Below are 19,841 nucleotides of genomic sequence, written 5' to 3'. Positions count from 1 at the left end.
TTCAGGTACCCAGAAGTTATGAAATTTGTTCTGCAAATTATCCTTTTCTGGACCATGGTAGGTGTCTTGGCCACATGGAACTTGCATTTTATATCCTTGAGAGGACAAGCAAATACTATTAATTTAACCTCTTACCTAGGCTACATTATGTCTTTCAGACCCTTCCTGTTCTTGTCCCATCCAAGGCATTAAAATCCCTTCAGTGCAAGATTTCTCATTTGCACTCTGCATAAAAGTAAATGCGAGTCAAAATATGTATTTTTTTAAATGTTAAAATAAAGATGTTCTTGGAGTCCTCAATCTTCAACTCTATTTCCTCGCTGCTTGTCTCACACAAGCTGTGTTATGGCATTCCAGCCATCTTTCTAGGGTGTGGGTTAAAATTGAGTCAGAGATGGCTCAGTCTTTCTCTATTTCTTCCTATCTTTGCTGAGAAATCCACTGTTTCAACACTTCCCTACATCACCTTCTCTCTCAACATACAGTACTGTCCTCTCCACAGACACATACTCCTCTGTGTGATAACCCAGATTTCCCCAGGCTTGGATCATATGGCTTTAGGATCCTTGGTTTATAGGTGGCTCTCTTCCTCTCCCCGACTAAGCTCACCTCCAAAACTTTCCCTAATTTTCAGTTCACAGGAACATATTTTCCCTCCACTTGAATGTACAATTCCAACATTTTCAAATCTGAAACTTTTATAGTTTAATTAACAAATGAACAAGTCACTTAGACAATGTACTACAGTCCCTTAGAATCTTTATGTTGGCTTTGTTCCCCACTATATACTGTCACCTATTCACTAAAAACTTTTCCTATATTCATCTTTGGGGAGAAGTGTAGTGAGACATGTTGTTGGAGAAACACACCGCTGTCTTGCTGAGAGAGACCACTGATGAAATGCTTCTGTTTTGCCTAAAAGAGAAGAACTGTACCATGGAGTTTCCCCTACAGGATTTTGCATCGTAGCAAAGCAACTCTAGAAAATGTGCTTAAAGCTGTAACTAGAGTTAATATGGTAGAGAAGGCTTCCAACCTGATGGAATTTTATGTTATACAGTAGTTAAAATATTAATTGTTGTAATAAGTTAGCACCTTCCAAGGGGAGAAGATAGACAAGCTAGTTATTCCACAGGTATGTTTTACACTAGTATTGAAAAAAATTTCACATTATCATACTGTATATGTGTTGTGGGGGCATCTTGAGGAGGAGAAAACATGTGCACGGGTCTTGCATAGGTTCTACTGGATAAAAATTCATTTGGAAGTTAAGATCTGTTGCTGTTTTAGTCCAATGTGTCATAAAACCTGCTCTATACATACTGACAGGGCCTATTTATGCCTCTACGTCAAACACTTTTTCAGTGTATTTTCATGTACCTCATTGATTTACTAAAGAATGCACCTTGGGGACACCAGTGTATCTTGGTATTGTTCGATTATGCCACCCACTATACAGTAGTTATGACGCTAAGAAACATATGTATGAGAACTATAGCTAAGACGTTGGGACTGATATTTTCTCACTTGGGAATATGAATGAGATCTTAAACTGATGAAGGACATATGTCAGCATTTAGGACTAATGTCTGTTTGTACTTCAGCTTCATATTAAACCTGAAGGACTAGTAGAATGCTTTAATAGAAACCTAAAGCATAAGCTGAAGAAGGCCCAGGAGAAAAGGGATTGGAAAATACTCCTGCCATTCCTAATGTTTGCAGACTATGAGGTACTCCGAGCCTGTACTTGGTTTATCCCTTTTGATTGGAGACAGCTGAGAAGCATAGTAGACATATTAAAGGAAGGGTGGGAGTACAGTTCATAGCTCACATGTTAGAGAAGTTAGAAAAAAGATATCCTATACTACATCATCACCTAGGGCAGCCCAAGAAAGGCAATATCAAAAATATAATAGGACAGCTGTAATCTAGAACAAAGTGTTTGTGTTAGTTCCTACACAATAGAGTAAGCTTTTTGCTCACAGGGAAGTGCCTACTGAGGTAACAGAACTCATAGGTCAATAAAAATATCAGCTCCATCAACCAGGGGAACGGAAATAGAAGCAAGAGTATAATGTTCTTAAGCCCTGGCATAAGTAAAATACAGTAACCAAATGGCTGGAACTGGGGTTTGGAGAACCTGAGGTTTTCATTGGGACCGGCTTGTCCTTAAGTCAAAGAGAACAAGCAAAAAAATGGTATGTACTGTAAAAATGGAGATGTCTTTTCTTCAATGCTGGTGCACCAAATTAATGGAACATAACATTGTTACTCATGCTGGTGTGGTTGTAAACTAGTAGACATACAAAATAACAGATACTAGATAAATCACCATAATAGAGGTTGAGTTTAATATAATTGAGGAATCCTAAAATTATGGACAATACTGTAGGTTTTTGCCATTAGATGATTGAATAGTATTTCACATTTTGGTGCATACCCTATACCTACAATGGACAAACTAGTTTAAAACTTAGCCAACAGAAAATATTTAACCAACTTAGATTTGACAGAGGTTTTGTCAAATTCTGCTCATACAGGCAGCTAAGATGAAAATTGTTTTCAGCACTCCCTTTAGTCACCTTACTGTTGGCCATGAATAGGATGTTAAAGTCTCATAGTGCTCATGCTGCTACATTTTTTTTATGACATTATAATATATTCCATAACCAAGTTGGAAGCCATGATATGGTCATTAAGAACCACAGGGTTGACCACAAACCCATCTAGGTGTGCAGTGGCCATGATAGATGCCAAATATTTGGGCTAAGGTATGGGACAAGGTGAGGTCAAGCCTCAAGTAGACAAGGTGGAGGCAGTACAACAGAGGTCTGTACCTAAAAGGGAAGCACAGCTACAAATTGTTGGGGTTACTTTTAAAAGTTATAAACCATTTTTCCAACAGGGTAGAGCGATTAACTTTTATGTTAAAAAAGAACTCCAGAGATCAGTTAGTTTGCTCTGATGCCACAAAACCTGCAATTTAAAGTCCTTGGTCTGCTCTAAACTTGTCTTCATTCTTGCAACACCCAGATTTTGGGAGTATGTTTTTGTTCAAGCCAATGCAAACAAGTGTGGGATTGGAGGCTGTAAGGCTGTGTTGTCACAATTTAGATATGTGCCCAACCCACCAACTGCTTCCCAGGGAACAACAGTATGATTCCCCTTTGTTACGAAGTACTAACATTTTATAATGTTGTTATTTATAAATAATTTATATGTGAAATACTTTTTTATTAGTAATATTTCCTTGTGTTTCCTGGTGTTCTCTCTATGATAATTACTAATTAGGATTTCTTTCATTCACTTTGTGACCTTTCAATTTACTATGATTTCAAGCCTTACATGCCACAGTGGAGAAGGGTTATAATAACCTAAGGATATAATATGGTGTTTTTCAAAGGCAAAATTGTCCAGGAAATTTTTTTCTTTATTTCTATAATTGTCAGCACTGCAAACAAAATAAAAGGGTTGATCAAATTTCCAAAAAATGAAAGAGATTTTACAAGATCTGCAGAGATTCATCCACCCAGGATGAAACATACTGTAATACATTGTAGTGTGTTACTGTGTATGAAAGTTCCACATGCCAGTTTTGGTAACTGAGTCATGAGCATTTCTATAGGTAGTCTGTACTCTTGTGATAAGGAATCAGTGTACAAAGAGGAATGCACCTAAGAGAAAGCATGACAGAAAGCTGGGTACACACTATACGATATGTGTACCCAGTGATACAACAGGCAATCCCTTGCTGACGGGCTGACATATCGGGCAGCCGATATACAGTAAAAGATCTTGTGGCCAACTGCCTGATATGTGGACCTGCTGCATGGGGTCGTCAGTTGCATCGTCACAATGAGCTGCCCAAAACCCCAGGAGAAAATCATACAGTTTAGCAGTAAACTCTCACACTATTACATCGGTGGAGTTGTATCTTTAAAAATGGAAAAACATCTGGATGACAGTTTAAATCAAGAGAGTTTTTTAAACATGTAAGTTTGCTCTTTTGCTTTGTTCTCAGACTCTATTACATTGGCTGAGTTTAAAAAGTGTGAGAAAACTCTCACATTTTCTAAACTCCCACCCTATTACATTTGGCCCATAGTATGGATTGGGAACTTATCTTTATGTTTTTAAAAAGATTTGGTACATGATAACTTTCAGATTTATTAGTTCAAAATACTTTTCCAAATAATAACTTTGAAATTCTGGGTATTAAAATGTATAGTTTGAAATATATTTACACCCCATTAAAAAAAGCTGAGTTGCATTTCTGGATAAATATCAAAATAAAACACACTAAAATAAATCAATCATCTTTTTCCTAAGTAGTTCTCTTATTTCTCGATTCCGCAGGCTATATATGATTGGATTACACATTGGTGTTAGAACAGAGTATATCACAGCCATCACACGATCATAGTTGACAGAGCTGTGTTTGGTTGGTCTAACATACATAAAACCCACGCTACCAAAAAAAAGGAACACCACGGTGAGATGAGCTCCACAAGTAGAAAAAGCCTTTTTCCTGCCCTCAGTAGTCTTTATTTGTAACACGGCAGAAATGATTTTGATGTTGGACAGGATGATGCAGGCGAAGGCAAGGAATAGAAGCAATGAGTTGATGGCAAAATCCACTGTGACATTGAGGGAAGTGTCAGAACATGCCAAGTTCATCAGTGGAGTGAAGTCACAGAAGATATGTTCAACTTTATTTGACCCACAGAAGGAAAGACGAGACAGCAGAATGATTTGGGTTAAAGGTCCAAAAAATCCTATGACCCAACAACAAACCACCAGCTGAAAACAGCATGTAATAGTCATTATGGTTGGGTATCTTAGTGGATTGCAAATGGCCATGTAGCGGTCAAAGGCCATTGCTGTTAGGAGAAAGGTTTCTGTGATACCTAAACAATGAAGAAAATAGATTTGCAACAGACATCCAATATAGGAGATCAGCTTCTCATTCAGCAAAGTTGTCAACATTTTGGGAATAGTGACAGCTGTGTACCAGATTTCCAGGAAGGACAGTATGGCAACAAATAGGTAGAGAGGAACATGGAGTTGATGATGACTACAGATGAGCGTAATTATTGTAACATTGCCACTAATTGTGAAGATGTAGATAATACTCAGAAGGACAAACAATAGGCCTTGAGCACCACTGAAATCAGGAAAGCCTATGATGATGAACTGAGTGACAAGAGAATAATTTGAAATAGACATAATTCTGCTGTTTAACAATTTTAATTATTTTTAGCTCCAGTTTAAAATGTTCTTTCTGAAAATAAAGAAAAAAAGAAAAAGGACAATATAAAGTTAATGAAACCTGACAATTGTTACAATGATGAGCTCCATCAACATATTCCTTCATGTTAGTGAGTATAAAAATTATATATGCACCTTTTTTGTATTTACTGCATGCTATAGTTTTGATACTTAGGGATATATTTACTAAAATGCGAGTTTTTAGAAGTGGGGATGTTGCCCATATCAACCAATCAGATTTTAGCTATTATCTTCTAGAAGGTGCTAAGTAAATGATAATTAGAATCTGATTGGTTGTTATGGGCAACATCTCCACTTCTAAAAACCCGCATTTTAGTAAATATACCCATTGATGTAATATTATATTATTATGATCATCATCACCATCATCATCACATCAGAGAAACTCTGCAGCACTGGATAACTCCCCTCTCACCCAATGTGTCATGTGGTTCCTCAAGTGTCTAATAACTGTGGTGGTCATCATTACTGCTGGATTGCTTGTGGAATTTCTTCCATGCAGGGAACTTTTGACTTGTATTGTGACCCAAAGATCTCAAATAAGCTCCATATTTTCTTTGCTCATGTTTGGGTATTTATGTGATTGTTATTATATAATTTTGTTATATGCAAAATAATGCTATTGTGTTTCTTGTTAACCCACTGAGGTACATGAGATATTCTTTTATATCCAGATGTGTCAACCATAATTGGAAATTCCTGTGGAACATTTAGAGAAATTCTTAAAGCTTAATAAGGTTTTAGTGAAGTATACCCTCATTATTATACACCAGCTTGAACGTAATACATAATTTGTATTTCTACATGTATTTGGTGGTACCAATATCTTTGGAAGAAAATCCTCTGCCTTAGGAGATACTATATTCCAGTGGTTCCCAAACTTTTTTGAATCTCGACACCCTAGACTACCAGCATTGTTTTCATGGCACCCCTAAACCAAGAGTTTGTTTTTGAGAAATTCTGAAAAAATGTAGTAACGTGAAGTAAATTGTGCTTACCTGTCATCCTTAGGTTCAGTTATGTGGTAGTGACAGGTTTGTGCTTCTTTTTGTCCACATATTTACATTACATTGACCATAAATATCAGTGCTGGACAGCCAACCTGAGTCACCCCTGCAAGTGTCCCGAGGCACCCCAGAGTGCCAAGGCGCACAGTTTGGGAACCACTGCTATATTCAAAGAATTGATTTGATAACATATTGTTATCTACTTTTACTAGTCACTAAAAAGCTGGTTTACCATGTATCACGTGTAATATACTATAGAGGGATATTCAATAAGGCGCAGTTGGCAAAACACAGGGATTTTTCGCCAATTATCCCTGTTTTTCAGCAATGTTTTTTGTTACTATCCTATTATGTCAGACAAAATAATAGGATATTTCTCCCAAAAAGACATAGGATCTGTGATAAGTTCATGGACCTATGTGTTTTTGCCATTTCAGGGGCGAAAACACGCCACTTTTCATGGATTTTTTATCGGGACACATCAGGTCCCAGAAAAAAAGCCCTGATAAGTGTTGGCATTGGGCAGACTTAGGGACTAATTGGATAGCCCCGGGGGGTCCACTAGCCCCCGGACAATGTTTGGGGCTAATTGGATACTGCTCTAGGACTAGTTTGGAGTTAGGAAAAAAGCAAATAACTGTGCACCTTGGTAAAGCCTTGTTGCACTTCAGGTGGAGCAAAATTAAAATGTGCAGAGAGATTTATACTTGTGTCCAAACTCAAATCTATATTGCAGTGTAAAAAATAAAGCTGTCTGGTATTTGTGGCTACATACAAGAGCAGCCAGTATTTACCCTGCATGCAAAATAATAAAAAAAAATCTTAGCACCCCTTGTATTGCATCATTATTTGTTCCAGATGCAAACTTTTTTTTTCTGCTTTCCTCCCAACTCAGACTGATCTGTGTGTAACGTCCCTTGTTTCTTTGCATGGACATATACGGGATAAAAATGTTGCTGTATTGTGTAGCGGAAGCATGATGGATTTAATTGGAATTTATTTATTTATTGCAACTAGTCATCACAAAGTACTCAATAATGTTCCAGTAAGAGATTTAACCCAACCATTTGTCAAAATTAATTAGGTACAAAAAAATAAAAACGAGTGTTACATTAGTATTCATGCCCTTGCTATATCCATACAAGATTTCCTCTGGTGTAACTAACTTTCTTCACAAGTCACAAAGGGAACTCTGGAACACAAGATCCGTTTGTAAAAAATTCATATATATGTATGGCCTATTCATTTGAAAATCATATGACACAACTTATTTGCACACAGGTGGACTCCAAGAATAGTGGGGAGGGCATACATAATTGGGGGTCTATGTACTAAGCCTTGGATGGAGATAAAGTACCAAACAATCAGCTTCTGTCATTTTACAGGCTGTGTTTGAGAGCTGATTGGTTGGCACTATATCTCCATTCACTTTATCTCTATCCAAGGCTTAGTGCATAGACCCCCAATTACGTATGCCCTCCACACTATTCTAGGAGTCCACCTGTGTGCAGATAAGTGGTGTCATATGATTTTCAAATGAAAAGACCATACATATATGTGAATTTGTTAGAAACTGATCTTGTGTTCTAGAGTCCATAGGAAAATGTGAAGTTAGTGGAGAATTGTGTTAAGATTGACAAAATTGGAACTATGAGATGATGGGAGGAATTGAGAAGGAAAGAGCAGTATGAGCAGATAGTGGGGATTGCACGGTGCCCATCATTGGTTGACTTATCATCATCATGTATGAATGATGCAGAATGAGAAAGAACACATTGATAGGATGATTAGTGTTGTTTATGTAGGTCTCTTAATGAGCTGGGTACAGGGTAAAATGTACAACTTAAAGACATAAAAATAAAATTAAACATTTTTTACGTATACAATGTAAGAAAATATAATTTTGTGATATTGATTATGGAATGATGTCCCATATATAAAAGCAAACACGTCCAACAAAGATGTGTGTCCTTTAAAAATAATGGATTTTGAATGGTTGGACAATTGTTGAATCTTCAATTTACTTAACTTTGTTTAATATGTATATCTTTCAAAGCTAAATCATCCCCTTCTACCAAATTTGCTTTTGGGAGAGGGGGAAAGAGAGAGGGGAAAAGAGAAAAAGAGAGAGGGAAAAAGAGAGAGGGGAAAAGAGAGAAAGAGAGAGGAGGAAATTGGGGAAAAGAGAGAAAGAGAGAGGAGGAAAGTGGGGAAAAGAAAAAAAAGAGAGGGGGAAAGAGGGAAAGAGAAAGGGTGAAAGAGAGAAAGAGAGAGGGGGAAAGAGAGAAAGAGAGAAAGAGAAAGGGTGAAAGAGAGAGGGGGAAAGACAGAGAGGGGGAAAGAGAGTAAGAGAGAGGGGAAAAGAGAGAAAGTGAGAGGGTGAGAGACTGTTATCATTCTTAAATAATACGATAGAAAATGCCACATAACTTTTAATTACATATCACAATCTAGACCAACAATTCCAAAACGTACTTCAGGTTGATAGAAATATATTTACAGCAATGTACACTACTATATGTTTAACACCAATGGATAACCTTTTAGATAATGTAGTTAGATCATTGTAACACTGAATACCTATGATCACAGAACGTCAATACATTTAAGTTTAGATTAACAGTGTGCTATGTTGTTTGCTGTGTTTTAGATTACCTACAGTACCCAGTCATTCAGAATTAACATATATTTTGCCTGATGCAGCAAAGCAAGAAATAACATATTTTGTATAATATTTCAAACACAATTATTACCCTCTTAAAAATATAAAAATGTCACTATATTATTTTGATACAATATTTCACTTTACCCTTATGGTGGCTCAGAGCAATACTAAATGTTCTTCTTTTTCCATTCAGCATTAATCATCCCTTTACTCTACACCAGTATGTATTTACAGAGAGCAGGAATTATTCTTTTTCATGCTAAACTGAATTCAATTTTCTATTTATCCAATTTGTATATTTAAAAATAAAATGCATAAGAGACACAATAGTAATCTGTAGTTTATGATTTATAGAATTGAACATTCTAAATAGGGGTATTGTGCAGCCATTGGTATGTAAAATGTATGTACTTGTAAAATTATTCAGAGTATGATTGGTGATAAAGTATAAGGTTTATAATTTAAAAAATTCCAAGAAAGTGAATATCTAATCAATTGTGTACAAATGGTCAGTCACAAAACCTGTAGCAATAAAGATCAGTATTGCCAGATGTTTATTTATATACTGTATATATGTAGATTTGTAGATTGCAATTAATACCAGAATTCATTCATTGGAGATTTAGAACTATTAGCACCTACGCAGTAAACAGTCATTTACCTAATGACTGATGTATGAAAGCCCCATTCATAATTCTCAAGATATTTGGTGTAATCCCAATTCAGAAAACATTGCTAAGTGACAAAATCCCATGCTAACACGTTTGTTACAGTAAATAGGCCTTTTACATTAACAGGTTAGAATAATAGGCTTCAATAGTCATTTTAAAACTGAATTACACCAAATACATTTACTGTGTTTGTGAATAAAATTTATAGGCTCAAATTGTTACTTAAAATGATTATAAAGAAGATGTATTAAGCAATCGAGAGTGATAATGTGGAGAGATAAAGCACCAAACTATCAGCTCCTAACTGTCACTATACAGGCTGTGTTTGAAAAAATGACAGTTAGGAGCTGATTGGCTGGTACTTTATCTCTCTCTGCTGTATCACTTTCCAAGGCTTAGTACATCTCCCCCTGAACATGACGAAATAGGGCATGTGTCATAGCCGCACAGGCCAGGTGTCATAGCCGCACAGGGCTCGTGTCATAGCCGGAGGTGCAGAACTATTCAGATGCAGAGAGAGGCAATTTCGGTGGCCGTTCCTGGGCAGGGAGGTGGTGAGACAGTCGTGGGTGTGCGTCTTTTGTCACAGTTGCACTGGCACTGGCGTTCATGTTCAGATGGACATTCTGCACCTCCATAGGGTTGGTGCAATGGGCATGATTCAAACTTGTATGCAAATCCATTGGTTTATGTACCGGTCCAATGGTGGATGTGCTGCACATATGCCAGAGCATGTACTGCAATGCAGCAGCAGGACCCATTCTGTGAGTGTGCAGAATGGGTCCTGCTAAGATGTACGCAAGCCCTTGAATGCCTCTGCCTGATTGACTTATAGCTAGTCATCCCCATAAATGTGGCCAGGTTCCAGCCCATACTTTTCTGACACTTTGGATCCCCATCGGCCAGAGCATCTGGACTGGCACCACCACATGTCCACTTTTTTAATGTTGATTTCTTAAGCGTATAACTGTCTCCACCTAGCTGCAGGAGGCATTTTAATCAAACACCACTCAGGACACAACACTGAGCACCAGTGCCTAAACCAAACCACCTACACTCTTGAATGAAATTCCAGCTATCCATTCTCTATGGAGGTCACAATTTGGCACTGTTGATGTGCTGTCTGTTCTATACATGTCAAGATGCTATTTAGACATACCAATGCCCAAATTAAACAGCCATCATTCCAGATTCTGTCTATGGCTACCTGCTGGTTGTGAAGGTCAGATACTTCTGGTGGTGATAGGGTCAGTTGGCCCAACAATATTATTCACATATTTGTTTACACTATGTTACTGGACTGCTACAAGTTTCCACTCATGAATTGATAATCACATATGGTTGGCCAACTAACTTTGCATTGTGTGAGCTTTGCTAACAAACCCACTAACAGCATTGCTTACATCATGTGACTTGTGCTCAGAATCTATCTATCTAATATAAGACATGTCCAGCTGGCTGTTATAATTTTGATACATCTCAACTTGACTTTGACATTGCATGTATTGTAGCTATTAACATTGGCTACCATAATTCTATCTACTGCTTTTTGCACCCAATTGGATATACCTATCTTGCAAAGCTTCAATTTTGTGTGTCCATAGATTTTTTAAATATATGCACATCTATACCCTCCAGAGCATGAGTCCTTTATTTAAAATGTATACTTGTTTTTTATTGTGCATTGTGTGTGTTTTATTAAAATATATATTGTTATTATTATCTGACTACATACATATTTCCACACATCAGTTTTCCCTTAGTTTCTTTGGTGTATATATATATTATATATACTATATATATATAAATATATATATATATATATATATATATATATAGTATATAAAAGCAATGCTTAGTTAAGTTAATGTCAATAACTGTATCTCCTCCAACTAAGCACACATGCACCCCTAAATAAGTGAAAGACTCTGGGCCTGATTCAAACCTGCTCGTGAGTGCTGAGTGCTCGCAAGCGGGTCGATGTTGGGCCAGTGCGCATGTGCATGATGGACCCGGCTCCGTCGTGCGCACGCGCAAGACCCGGATAGCGACGGGTAAGCCGTCGCTATGGGTCTTGCTACAAAGGGGGCGTGCTGATGATGGTGAGTGACAGCACGCCCCCTTTGGTGGGAACGCCTACTGTCTGGGGCCGCCCCCACTGACATCACAAGTGATGTCAGTGGGAGTGCTTTTGGCTCTGATAGAGCCAAAAGCACTCCAGGGCTTGCGGCAGATGAGACCCTACCACAAGGGTCTCGTCACAAGCTCGATGGTCGTGACCGTCGCGACCATCTTTTTGGCTGCTCGCTATAGCTGTGGGTGGTCACCCACAGCTATGCGAGTGGCCAGGAGGCCGCTCTAAAATTCAGAGGGAAGGCACTGATTCAGAGCGAGCACTCTGAAAGAGCGTCCGGCTCTGAATTCAGGCCCTTTATCCCTTCCTATCCCTCCATGAATGACTACCCCAAAATCAAATATGATGCTGATTCTCCATTGGTTGGTGGTAGTGGTAGATTATGTCATAGCCATAGCCCAATTTTTCAAATCTGATTTGATGTAAAGCAGAACTGGATAAAACCCAATAATTAGAGACAATGTGACTACAAAGCAGCTGGCTCTGTAGTGCATTTGCTAGAAACAAAATAAGTGGTTTCTGATACTTACAGCTCCCGGGCACAGTGCTATAATACACTATACTCTTATCATATTCAGGGTCATGCAGAGCTTCAATAAAGGCTGTCCCTGGAGTTCACAGGCTAGTAACACAAATTATGTGAATGATAAAAGGTGCAGGGTGGCAATGTAAGTGATATCGAACAAACCCTTCTCTATGCTCTTTCCCCATCCTTCCTCTGTGTGTGACACAGTCACTTACTATCCCCCCCTCTGTGTGTGACAGTCTCTATGTCCCCATCCTCCCCTCACTTTGACTCTCTGTCTCTCCTCACTCCTCACTACATGGACCAGCCTCTGTTCCAACAATCCTCTCTACCTGAAACTTCTGCAACTCATCTCTCCCTCACAATGCTCTCTGTATGAGTTTGCTTTCTCACTCCCCCTGCAAGTGACAGTAGCTTTATCTGATCTCTCCTTCTCCACTATCCTTCTCATCTAAATGTGACAGATGACATCCTGTCTCCCACTCTCTCTCAATTTGTCAGCCTTCCTATCTCAGTAAATCACACAAGACCATTTTTCTCCAGACTTGTATGCACCATCTTTGTAAGATCACTCATATCCAGTGCTGTCTCTATACTTTGTGTACACGTCTGCATTTGTATTGCATAGCTATACTGTAGCTTTTATATTATTTATGTATATGTCCAGTTGTGCCCACTTTGTGGTGCTTATAGATTACATTTGTAAGGGCTTTGAATTTCCGAAGCAATAAAGACTCAGCACTTATTCTTTAAATATTTTATTTAATGACACATATTATGCAGCACTTTAGAGATAATATTTTGGTCATTCACATCTGTCCTTGCCACAGTGGAAATTATAACCTATATTCCATACCATATAGACTCAGATACACACTAGCGTTGTTGTTTTTTGTCAGAAGCCAATTAACCTACAGTACCAGAATGTTTTTTGGAGTGTGGGATGTGAAATAAGAGTACCTGTAGGAAACCCACGCACACTAACACTGAAGGTTTTAAGGATATCAATGCTTGATCACAGAAAGTTACATCAAAATGAATGGGGTACTACTTAAGTCACCTGTGCTCAAGTATGGCTATCCTTAAACTCAGGACTGTTAGTGCTCCTTGAGGAACAATTTTGGGAAACACTGGTGTAAGTGGTAGTACCAAGCGCAAATCATAATCACAACCCTCAGACTCCAGTAGTATGGGTCCTGGCTCTAGTGAGTAACAAAAATAAAAACACAGTTTATAAAATTTAGCATCAAGATAAGTTAATACTATACAACATAAAAAAAGAACTGAAATGCTGTCTATGGGGAGATGCACTAAGCCTTGGAGTGTGATACAGTGGAGAGAGATAAAGGGCTTCATTCAGAGGCGGCCGTACGGTCTACGACCGCCTCGATGTTTGTCCAGTGCGCATGCGCACGAGGGAGCCGGCTCCTTCGTGCGCATGCGTGAGACCCGCTTCCAAAGGGGGCAAGCTGTCGATGTTGATTGACAGCTCGCCCTGTTTGGAAGGCGGGCCGGGGGGGTGGCAGCCCTAACGGAGGCATTCAAATGGGAATGCCTGCCATTTGGGGGAGGCCCCACTGACATCACTAGTGATGTCAGTGGAGAGCTTCCAGCTCTGACAGAGCCAGAAGCTCTCCGGGGCTTACGACAAGTGAGACCCTACCCTAGGGTCTCGTCGTAAGCCCCAATGGTCGCGATGGTCTATGACCATCACCCTAGCGGTCGTTAGAGCTGTGGGTGTAAACCCACAGCCTAACGACTGAAACAGAGGCGGCCGGTCAGGCTGCAAGCGCCCGCCCAGTTTCTAAGCGACCACTTGCATCCTCCGACCGCCTCTGAATGAGGGCCAAAGTACCAACCAATTAGGTCCAAAGTGCCATTTGTCAAACACAGAGGGAGATGTATTAAGCTCTGGAGAGTGGTAAAGTGGAGAGAGATAAAGTACCAACCAATCAGCTCCTAACTGTCATGTTACATCATGTGTTTGAAAAATGGCAGTTAGTAGCTGATTGGTTGGTACTTTATCTCTCTCCACTTTGTCACTCTACAAGGTTTAGTACATCTCCCCCTATATGAGAATGTATTTGGTCTTTTAATTTAGGCTATACTCAAGAGCATTGCTTTCAGATAGGCTAAATCATGGTGCACATATACAGTGGTTAGCATTGATGCTTCACAGAACTGGGGTCATGGGTTTGATTAGATCAAGGGTCCTATCTCTGTGGAGTTTGTATATCCTACTGTGTTTGTGTTGGTTATATTCATGTGCTATTGTTCCACATACTATCCAAAAAACATACTGGCCGGGTGGTACCCTGGGTGTTGGTGTGGGCACAGATAAGTTAGGTGTAGATGATACCTTACAGCCGAGATGGCCACTTTAGCGGATCTTCCTTTCTTTGGCACCCACTTCATGAGCTTTACCCACCTCAGGCTGTAGCAGAGAGACTAGCCCCATACACACAGTAACATGACATAACATGATTTCATAAATAGAATAATCAATTTAATTTATTAAAAGGGTAGGAGGATATAGGTTATTGTTATGAAAATAAGGATCACCATACAGAAGACGGGAGATTGCAGCACAAAATATATTACAATATCCATTGGCTCTTATGGAGCCGGAGGTATCACAGTAGGTTAACTGACCATCAACAAAACTGTCTCTTCTGTGTGTTTTATACAATGGATTTTAGATTGTAATATCCAATGTGGCAGGAATATGAATGAATGACTTTATATATTCTCTGCACAGTGCTGCATAATATATTGGCATGTTCTAAATGCATGCTAAAAAATGGTTTGGTATAGCATCCCGGCGGTCAGGATGCTGGCAGCACTCTGTCAGTCAGAATCCTGACCCAACTAGGTGAGTACCCTAACCCCTAAACCTCCCCCCCACATACTAACCCTAACTCTCCACCTAGTACCTTAACCCTTAACCTAACCCTCCCCCTAACCCTAATACTGTCAGGATGTCGGAGGTCAGCTGGCATCTCAGCCAACGGGATGCTAACTGCATCCCAAAAAAACCCCATTTGAAATAAAATGATGTTTATCATCATACTATTACTCACTGATAACAATGTTCCTCAGATTGGCAAAGTGGTGTTGCAGTAATTAGTCAATATCAAGCTCTCCAGGATTGTGTTTAAGCTTTACTCTTTGTAAATGATCACATTACTCTGCCATAATGTGAAATAAGCACAGGTCTTCCCCATATCCAACATTATACAGTTATTTAACACCTGATGGATTCCTTCACCAAGGATGATTTCCTCCAAACAAAATGACATTGCCCAGACACGCTAGGTGTCCCACAGGTTGGGAGAGAGATGACATACAAGTACTTACATTTTCCAAGAGGTGATTCCAACATTTTGTGCATTGGTTCTATGCATAAAACTATTTGACAAAAATTGCAGTTATTTTTGCATTTAGTATTGCACATATCTCAAGGGGCTGTAGTTGGCATCCCGGCGGCTGGGTTGCCGATGGTCTAAATACCATCACAGAGATCCCAAAAGGTCTGGATCCGAGCAGCAGTATCCCAACTGTCACCATCCCGAAGGTAAGTATTGGGGTGTTAGGGGGAGGTTAGGGTTAGGTAGCGGGGTTAGGCACTAGGGGAAGGGTTAGGCACTGGGGAGGGAGTGTTAGGATTAGGGTGCAGGGAGGGGGAGGTTAGGTTTGGCACTAGGGAGGTTAGGATTAGGCACCGGGAAGGGGGTGTTAGGTGTAAGGTGCGGGGAGAGGGAGGTTAGGGCTAGGCACTGGGGGGGAGGTTAGGGTTAGGCACCGGGGAGGGAGGGTTCGGGTAGGGGTTAGGGTAGGGTTGGGAAAAAACTTACCATACGTTCCTATGGGTGTCGGGATTCTGGCTGACGGTATTCTGACCAGTGGCATCCCGACAGCCGGGATTTCATACCCAACCCGTCTCAACACATCTCCAGTTAAAATACAGCAGTATTTATATGTCAGGTGTACAAATGTATATGCTTAATCCCAACAATGGTGTAAAGATGCAGCATGACATGGCCTGCAGTGTTGATTATAAACAATAGTTGTATTACACTATTTGTAAACAATATAACATAATTAATTGTCATATACACAAGAGAAAAGTGTCTTCACAGAGTCATTCATTCAATCAGAAGTTGCATATTTCAAACAAATTATATTAGCGCCTCCATGTTAATCATTATTTTAAACACCAACTGGAATCTTCTTCCCTACAGTAGTCCAAATGGAAATAACAAATAAGAAATCCAATTAGACAGCAGCAATTTGAAGGATTAATATACAAGTTACTACATAGATGATGTGTCAGTAACTCAAAAAACTGTTGTGAAAAACAAGTGCTATGTGTATTATCTAATGCAAAAAACATGTTAGCTTGTGTCAACAATCAATAATTTATTGTTTTAATAGTATTTTTATTGTTTTATTGATTTATTGCTTGTTGACACAAGCTAACATGTTATTGCTATAGATAACACGGGATGTAGTTATACCATCATCGGAATCTTGACAAGGGGGAGGTTAGGATTAGGCACCCCTAGGGGGTAGGGTTAGGCACCACTGGGGAGGGTTAGGTTTAGGCACGTAGGAGGGAGACTTAGGTTTAAGCACTACAGGGGAGGGTTAGGGTGCAGGGTAGGGAGGGTTAGGCTACAAAAAGTGAGGGTTAGGGAGGGAACGGGAAAGGGTAAGTACAGTATACTAACAATCGGGATGCTGCCATCGGTATTCTGACAGTAGGCCTCCCAACAGCCAGCATTTCATACCAAAACCGATAACACGTGCATAGCGCTTGTTTTTCACAACCCAATAGGAGCTGCTCTAGCACACACCAGCGCAAGTCTTGAATACAATTTATAGTAGCCAAAAAAAGATGTGGCTCTCGAGAAGTGCTTAGAAATCTCATTAAAGGCCTCATTTATCATTGAGGTTTATAATTCGCAACGAGTGATAAAACACATTGCATATGTTAACAGTAGTCCAGTCAATCAGCTCCCAACTGTCATTTTTCAAACAGATGACAGTTAGGAGCTGATTGGCTGGAGCATCATTATTATATGCAATGGGTTTTATCACTCGTTGCATATGATAAAACTTGTTGATAAATGAGGCCCAAAATCACATCTCCAGTGTATTTGATACAGTTACTTGTACAGTCCCTTACTGTACTAAGCTAATGATTCCTGCTCTTCTTCTACCTCTGCAAACATTAGGGGCTTCACATTTGTCACGCCCAAATATAGAGCACAAATCTAGATAAGAACACATTTTTAAAAATATGTTTACACCCCACAAATAATATCCTTCCACATCTAAATGAGGTCCATAGCATTCATTGGGGTTAATTAACTAAAGTGATAATTTTTAGAAGTGGACATGTTGCCCATAGCAACCAATCAGATTCTAGCTATGATCTTCTAGAAAGTGCTAGTTAAATGTTAAGTAGAATCTGATTGGTTGCTATGACCAACATCTCCATTTCTAAAAACTCTCACTTTAGTAAATATACCCCAGAGAGCGATGATGTACTAATCACTCAAAAATAAATTTTATTCCCACACCTGTTAAATGGTTAAAAACATGTATGTGCTGTAAAATATTATTATTTAGATTTCTAAAGAAACTGATAGATCTGCTACACTTAAATACATTTTCCAAAAAAAAAACTATGAAGTGAGGTACTTAATGATCAAAATATTGAAGTGGATAAATTCAGTTCCCATAAATGGTATTAGTGCACTTTGGCATATAAAATAGATAAAACACTGAAAAATGATTTAATTAACATTTTTCTAAGAAGCTCTTTTATTTCACGATTCCTTAGGCTGTAAATGATTGGATTACACATAGGGGTTAAAACTGTGTAAATCACAGCCATCACACGATCATAGCTGGCAGAGGTATTTTTGGTCGGTCTGACATACATAAAAGTTACGCTGCCAAAAAAAAGTAGGACCACAGTGAGATGAGCTCCACAAGTAGAAAAAGCCTTTTTCCTGCCCTCTGTTGTACTTATTTTTAACACGGCAGAAATGATTTTGATGTAAGACAGTATAATGCATGAGAAAGATATGAAGACAAGTGATGAGTTGATGGTGAGGTCTACTGTGACATTAAGTGAAGTGTCAGAACACGCCAAGTTCATCAGTGGTGTAGAGTCACAGAATATGTGATTAACTTTGTTTGAACCACAGAAGGAAAGGCGAGACAGCAAGATGGTTTGAGTTAAAGATGCAACAAATCCTATGACCAAGCAACAAGCTGCCATCTGAAAACAACACTTAACAGTTATTATGGATGGGTATCTTAGTGGATTACATATAGCCATGTAGCGGTCAATGGACATTGCTGTTAGAAGAAAGGTCTCTGTGATACCTAAACAATGAAGAAAATAGACTTGCAAAAGACAGCCAGTATATGAGATCAACTTCTCATTCAGCAAATTTGTCAGCATTTTGGGAATGGTGACGGTTGTGTACCAGATTTCCAGGAAGGAAAGTATAGCAACAAAAATATAAAGAGGAACATGGAGTTTTTGATGATAACAAATGAGGATGAATACTGTAGCATTACCAGTAAGCATGAAGATATAGACAATACTTAGAAGGATGAACAATGGGCCTTGGGTACTATTAAGAACCGGAAACCCTATGATGATGAATTGTGTAAAAAGAGAATGGTTTGAAATTGTCATTATAATTAATTAATTTTAGGTCCCGTAAGTTCAAAAGCTCTTTCTGAAATTTGTAAAAGCAATTACATCAAAATTAATTAAGCATGCCTTATCTTATAATTATTAGCTCTAACAACATTATTTACAGATGTTAATAGTTTTTATATAATACATCTCACATACATAAAGTACATTTAATATATTATTGTATTGATGTTGATATAGCTATTATAGCAAGACTTGGTTAATTGGAACAATATTAGTGGACATGTTTAATTAATTTCATAAATTAAAAAAAAAATGCATGTCCCAGCTTGGATAATGATAAATGCTCTAACGCCAATAAATAATTTTAAATACATTGTAAAAAAAAACAACATTTATGTGGCTGTGGTCTTAATGACTGGTGCAAAAATAGTGGACCCTTTAAACAAAACAAATCCAAGTTGATCTCCATTGAGAAATATTAATTTGATATTTTGTTTACAATATTTATTATTAAATGGTATCTCATATAAAACTGTGTAACTTCATCATTATAGTTCCCATCTAAAGAGAAAAAGTGATATTAAAAATTTTCTTCACTATTGAATTTACTTACAAGTAATAAAGGTTTGTGAAATTATGAATGTTGTTATTTTTTTTTATTCACCTAACTCTAGTAGCTGCTCAAATTGGTAAAAGCTTAAATTGTTTTATTGGTCTGACAAGTTACTATAGTTATGCTGAATGTAAAAAAAAATACACAATCAAGGAAGAATAGGTTTTCAGTCAGTGTGTAAGAGGGAAAATAATAAAACCAAGTAATTTAAACCAAGCCAGAAAATGCTTTCAGTTTTTAATGTACTGTCA

General features: G+C 38.5%; 2 protein-coding genes across 2 annotated transcripts; both read right to left on the bottom strand.

The window, feature by feature from the left end:
• Positions 1–4,299: 4,299 nt before the first annotated feature.
• Positions 4,300–5,229, bottom strand: LOC148442639 (olfactory receptor 6N2-like). The gene has a single exon (XM_088463677.1). It carries the CDS (start codon positions 5,224–5,226, stop codon positions 4,300–4,302), a length of 927 nt encoding a protein of 308 aa, XP_088319803.1. The 5' UTR covers positions 5,227–5,229.
• A 12,818-nt stretch (positions 5,230–18,047) lies between these two features.
• LOC148442638 (olfactory receptor 6N2-like) lies at positions 18,048–19,010 on the bottom strand. The gene has a single exon (XM_088463678.1). The coding sequence runs from the start codon at positions 19,008–19,010 to the stop codon at positions 18,048–18,050; it is 963 nt and encodes a 320-aa protein (XP_088319804.1).
• Positions 19,011–19,841: the final 831 nt, after the last annotated feature.

Source organism: Taudactylus pleione, unplaced genomic scaffold (genome assembly GCF_031769625.1).
Source record: "Taudactylus pleione unplaced genomic scaffold, aTauple2 ptg001427l, whole genome shotgun sequence".
In the NCBI taxonomy this organism is placed as follows: Eukaryota; Metazoa; Chordata; class Amphibia; order Anura; family Myobatrachidae; genus Taudactylus; species Taudactylus pleione.
Note: the sequence above shows the minus strand (reverse complement) of the source record. Positions and strands in the feature narration are given on the sequence as shown.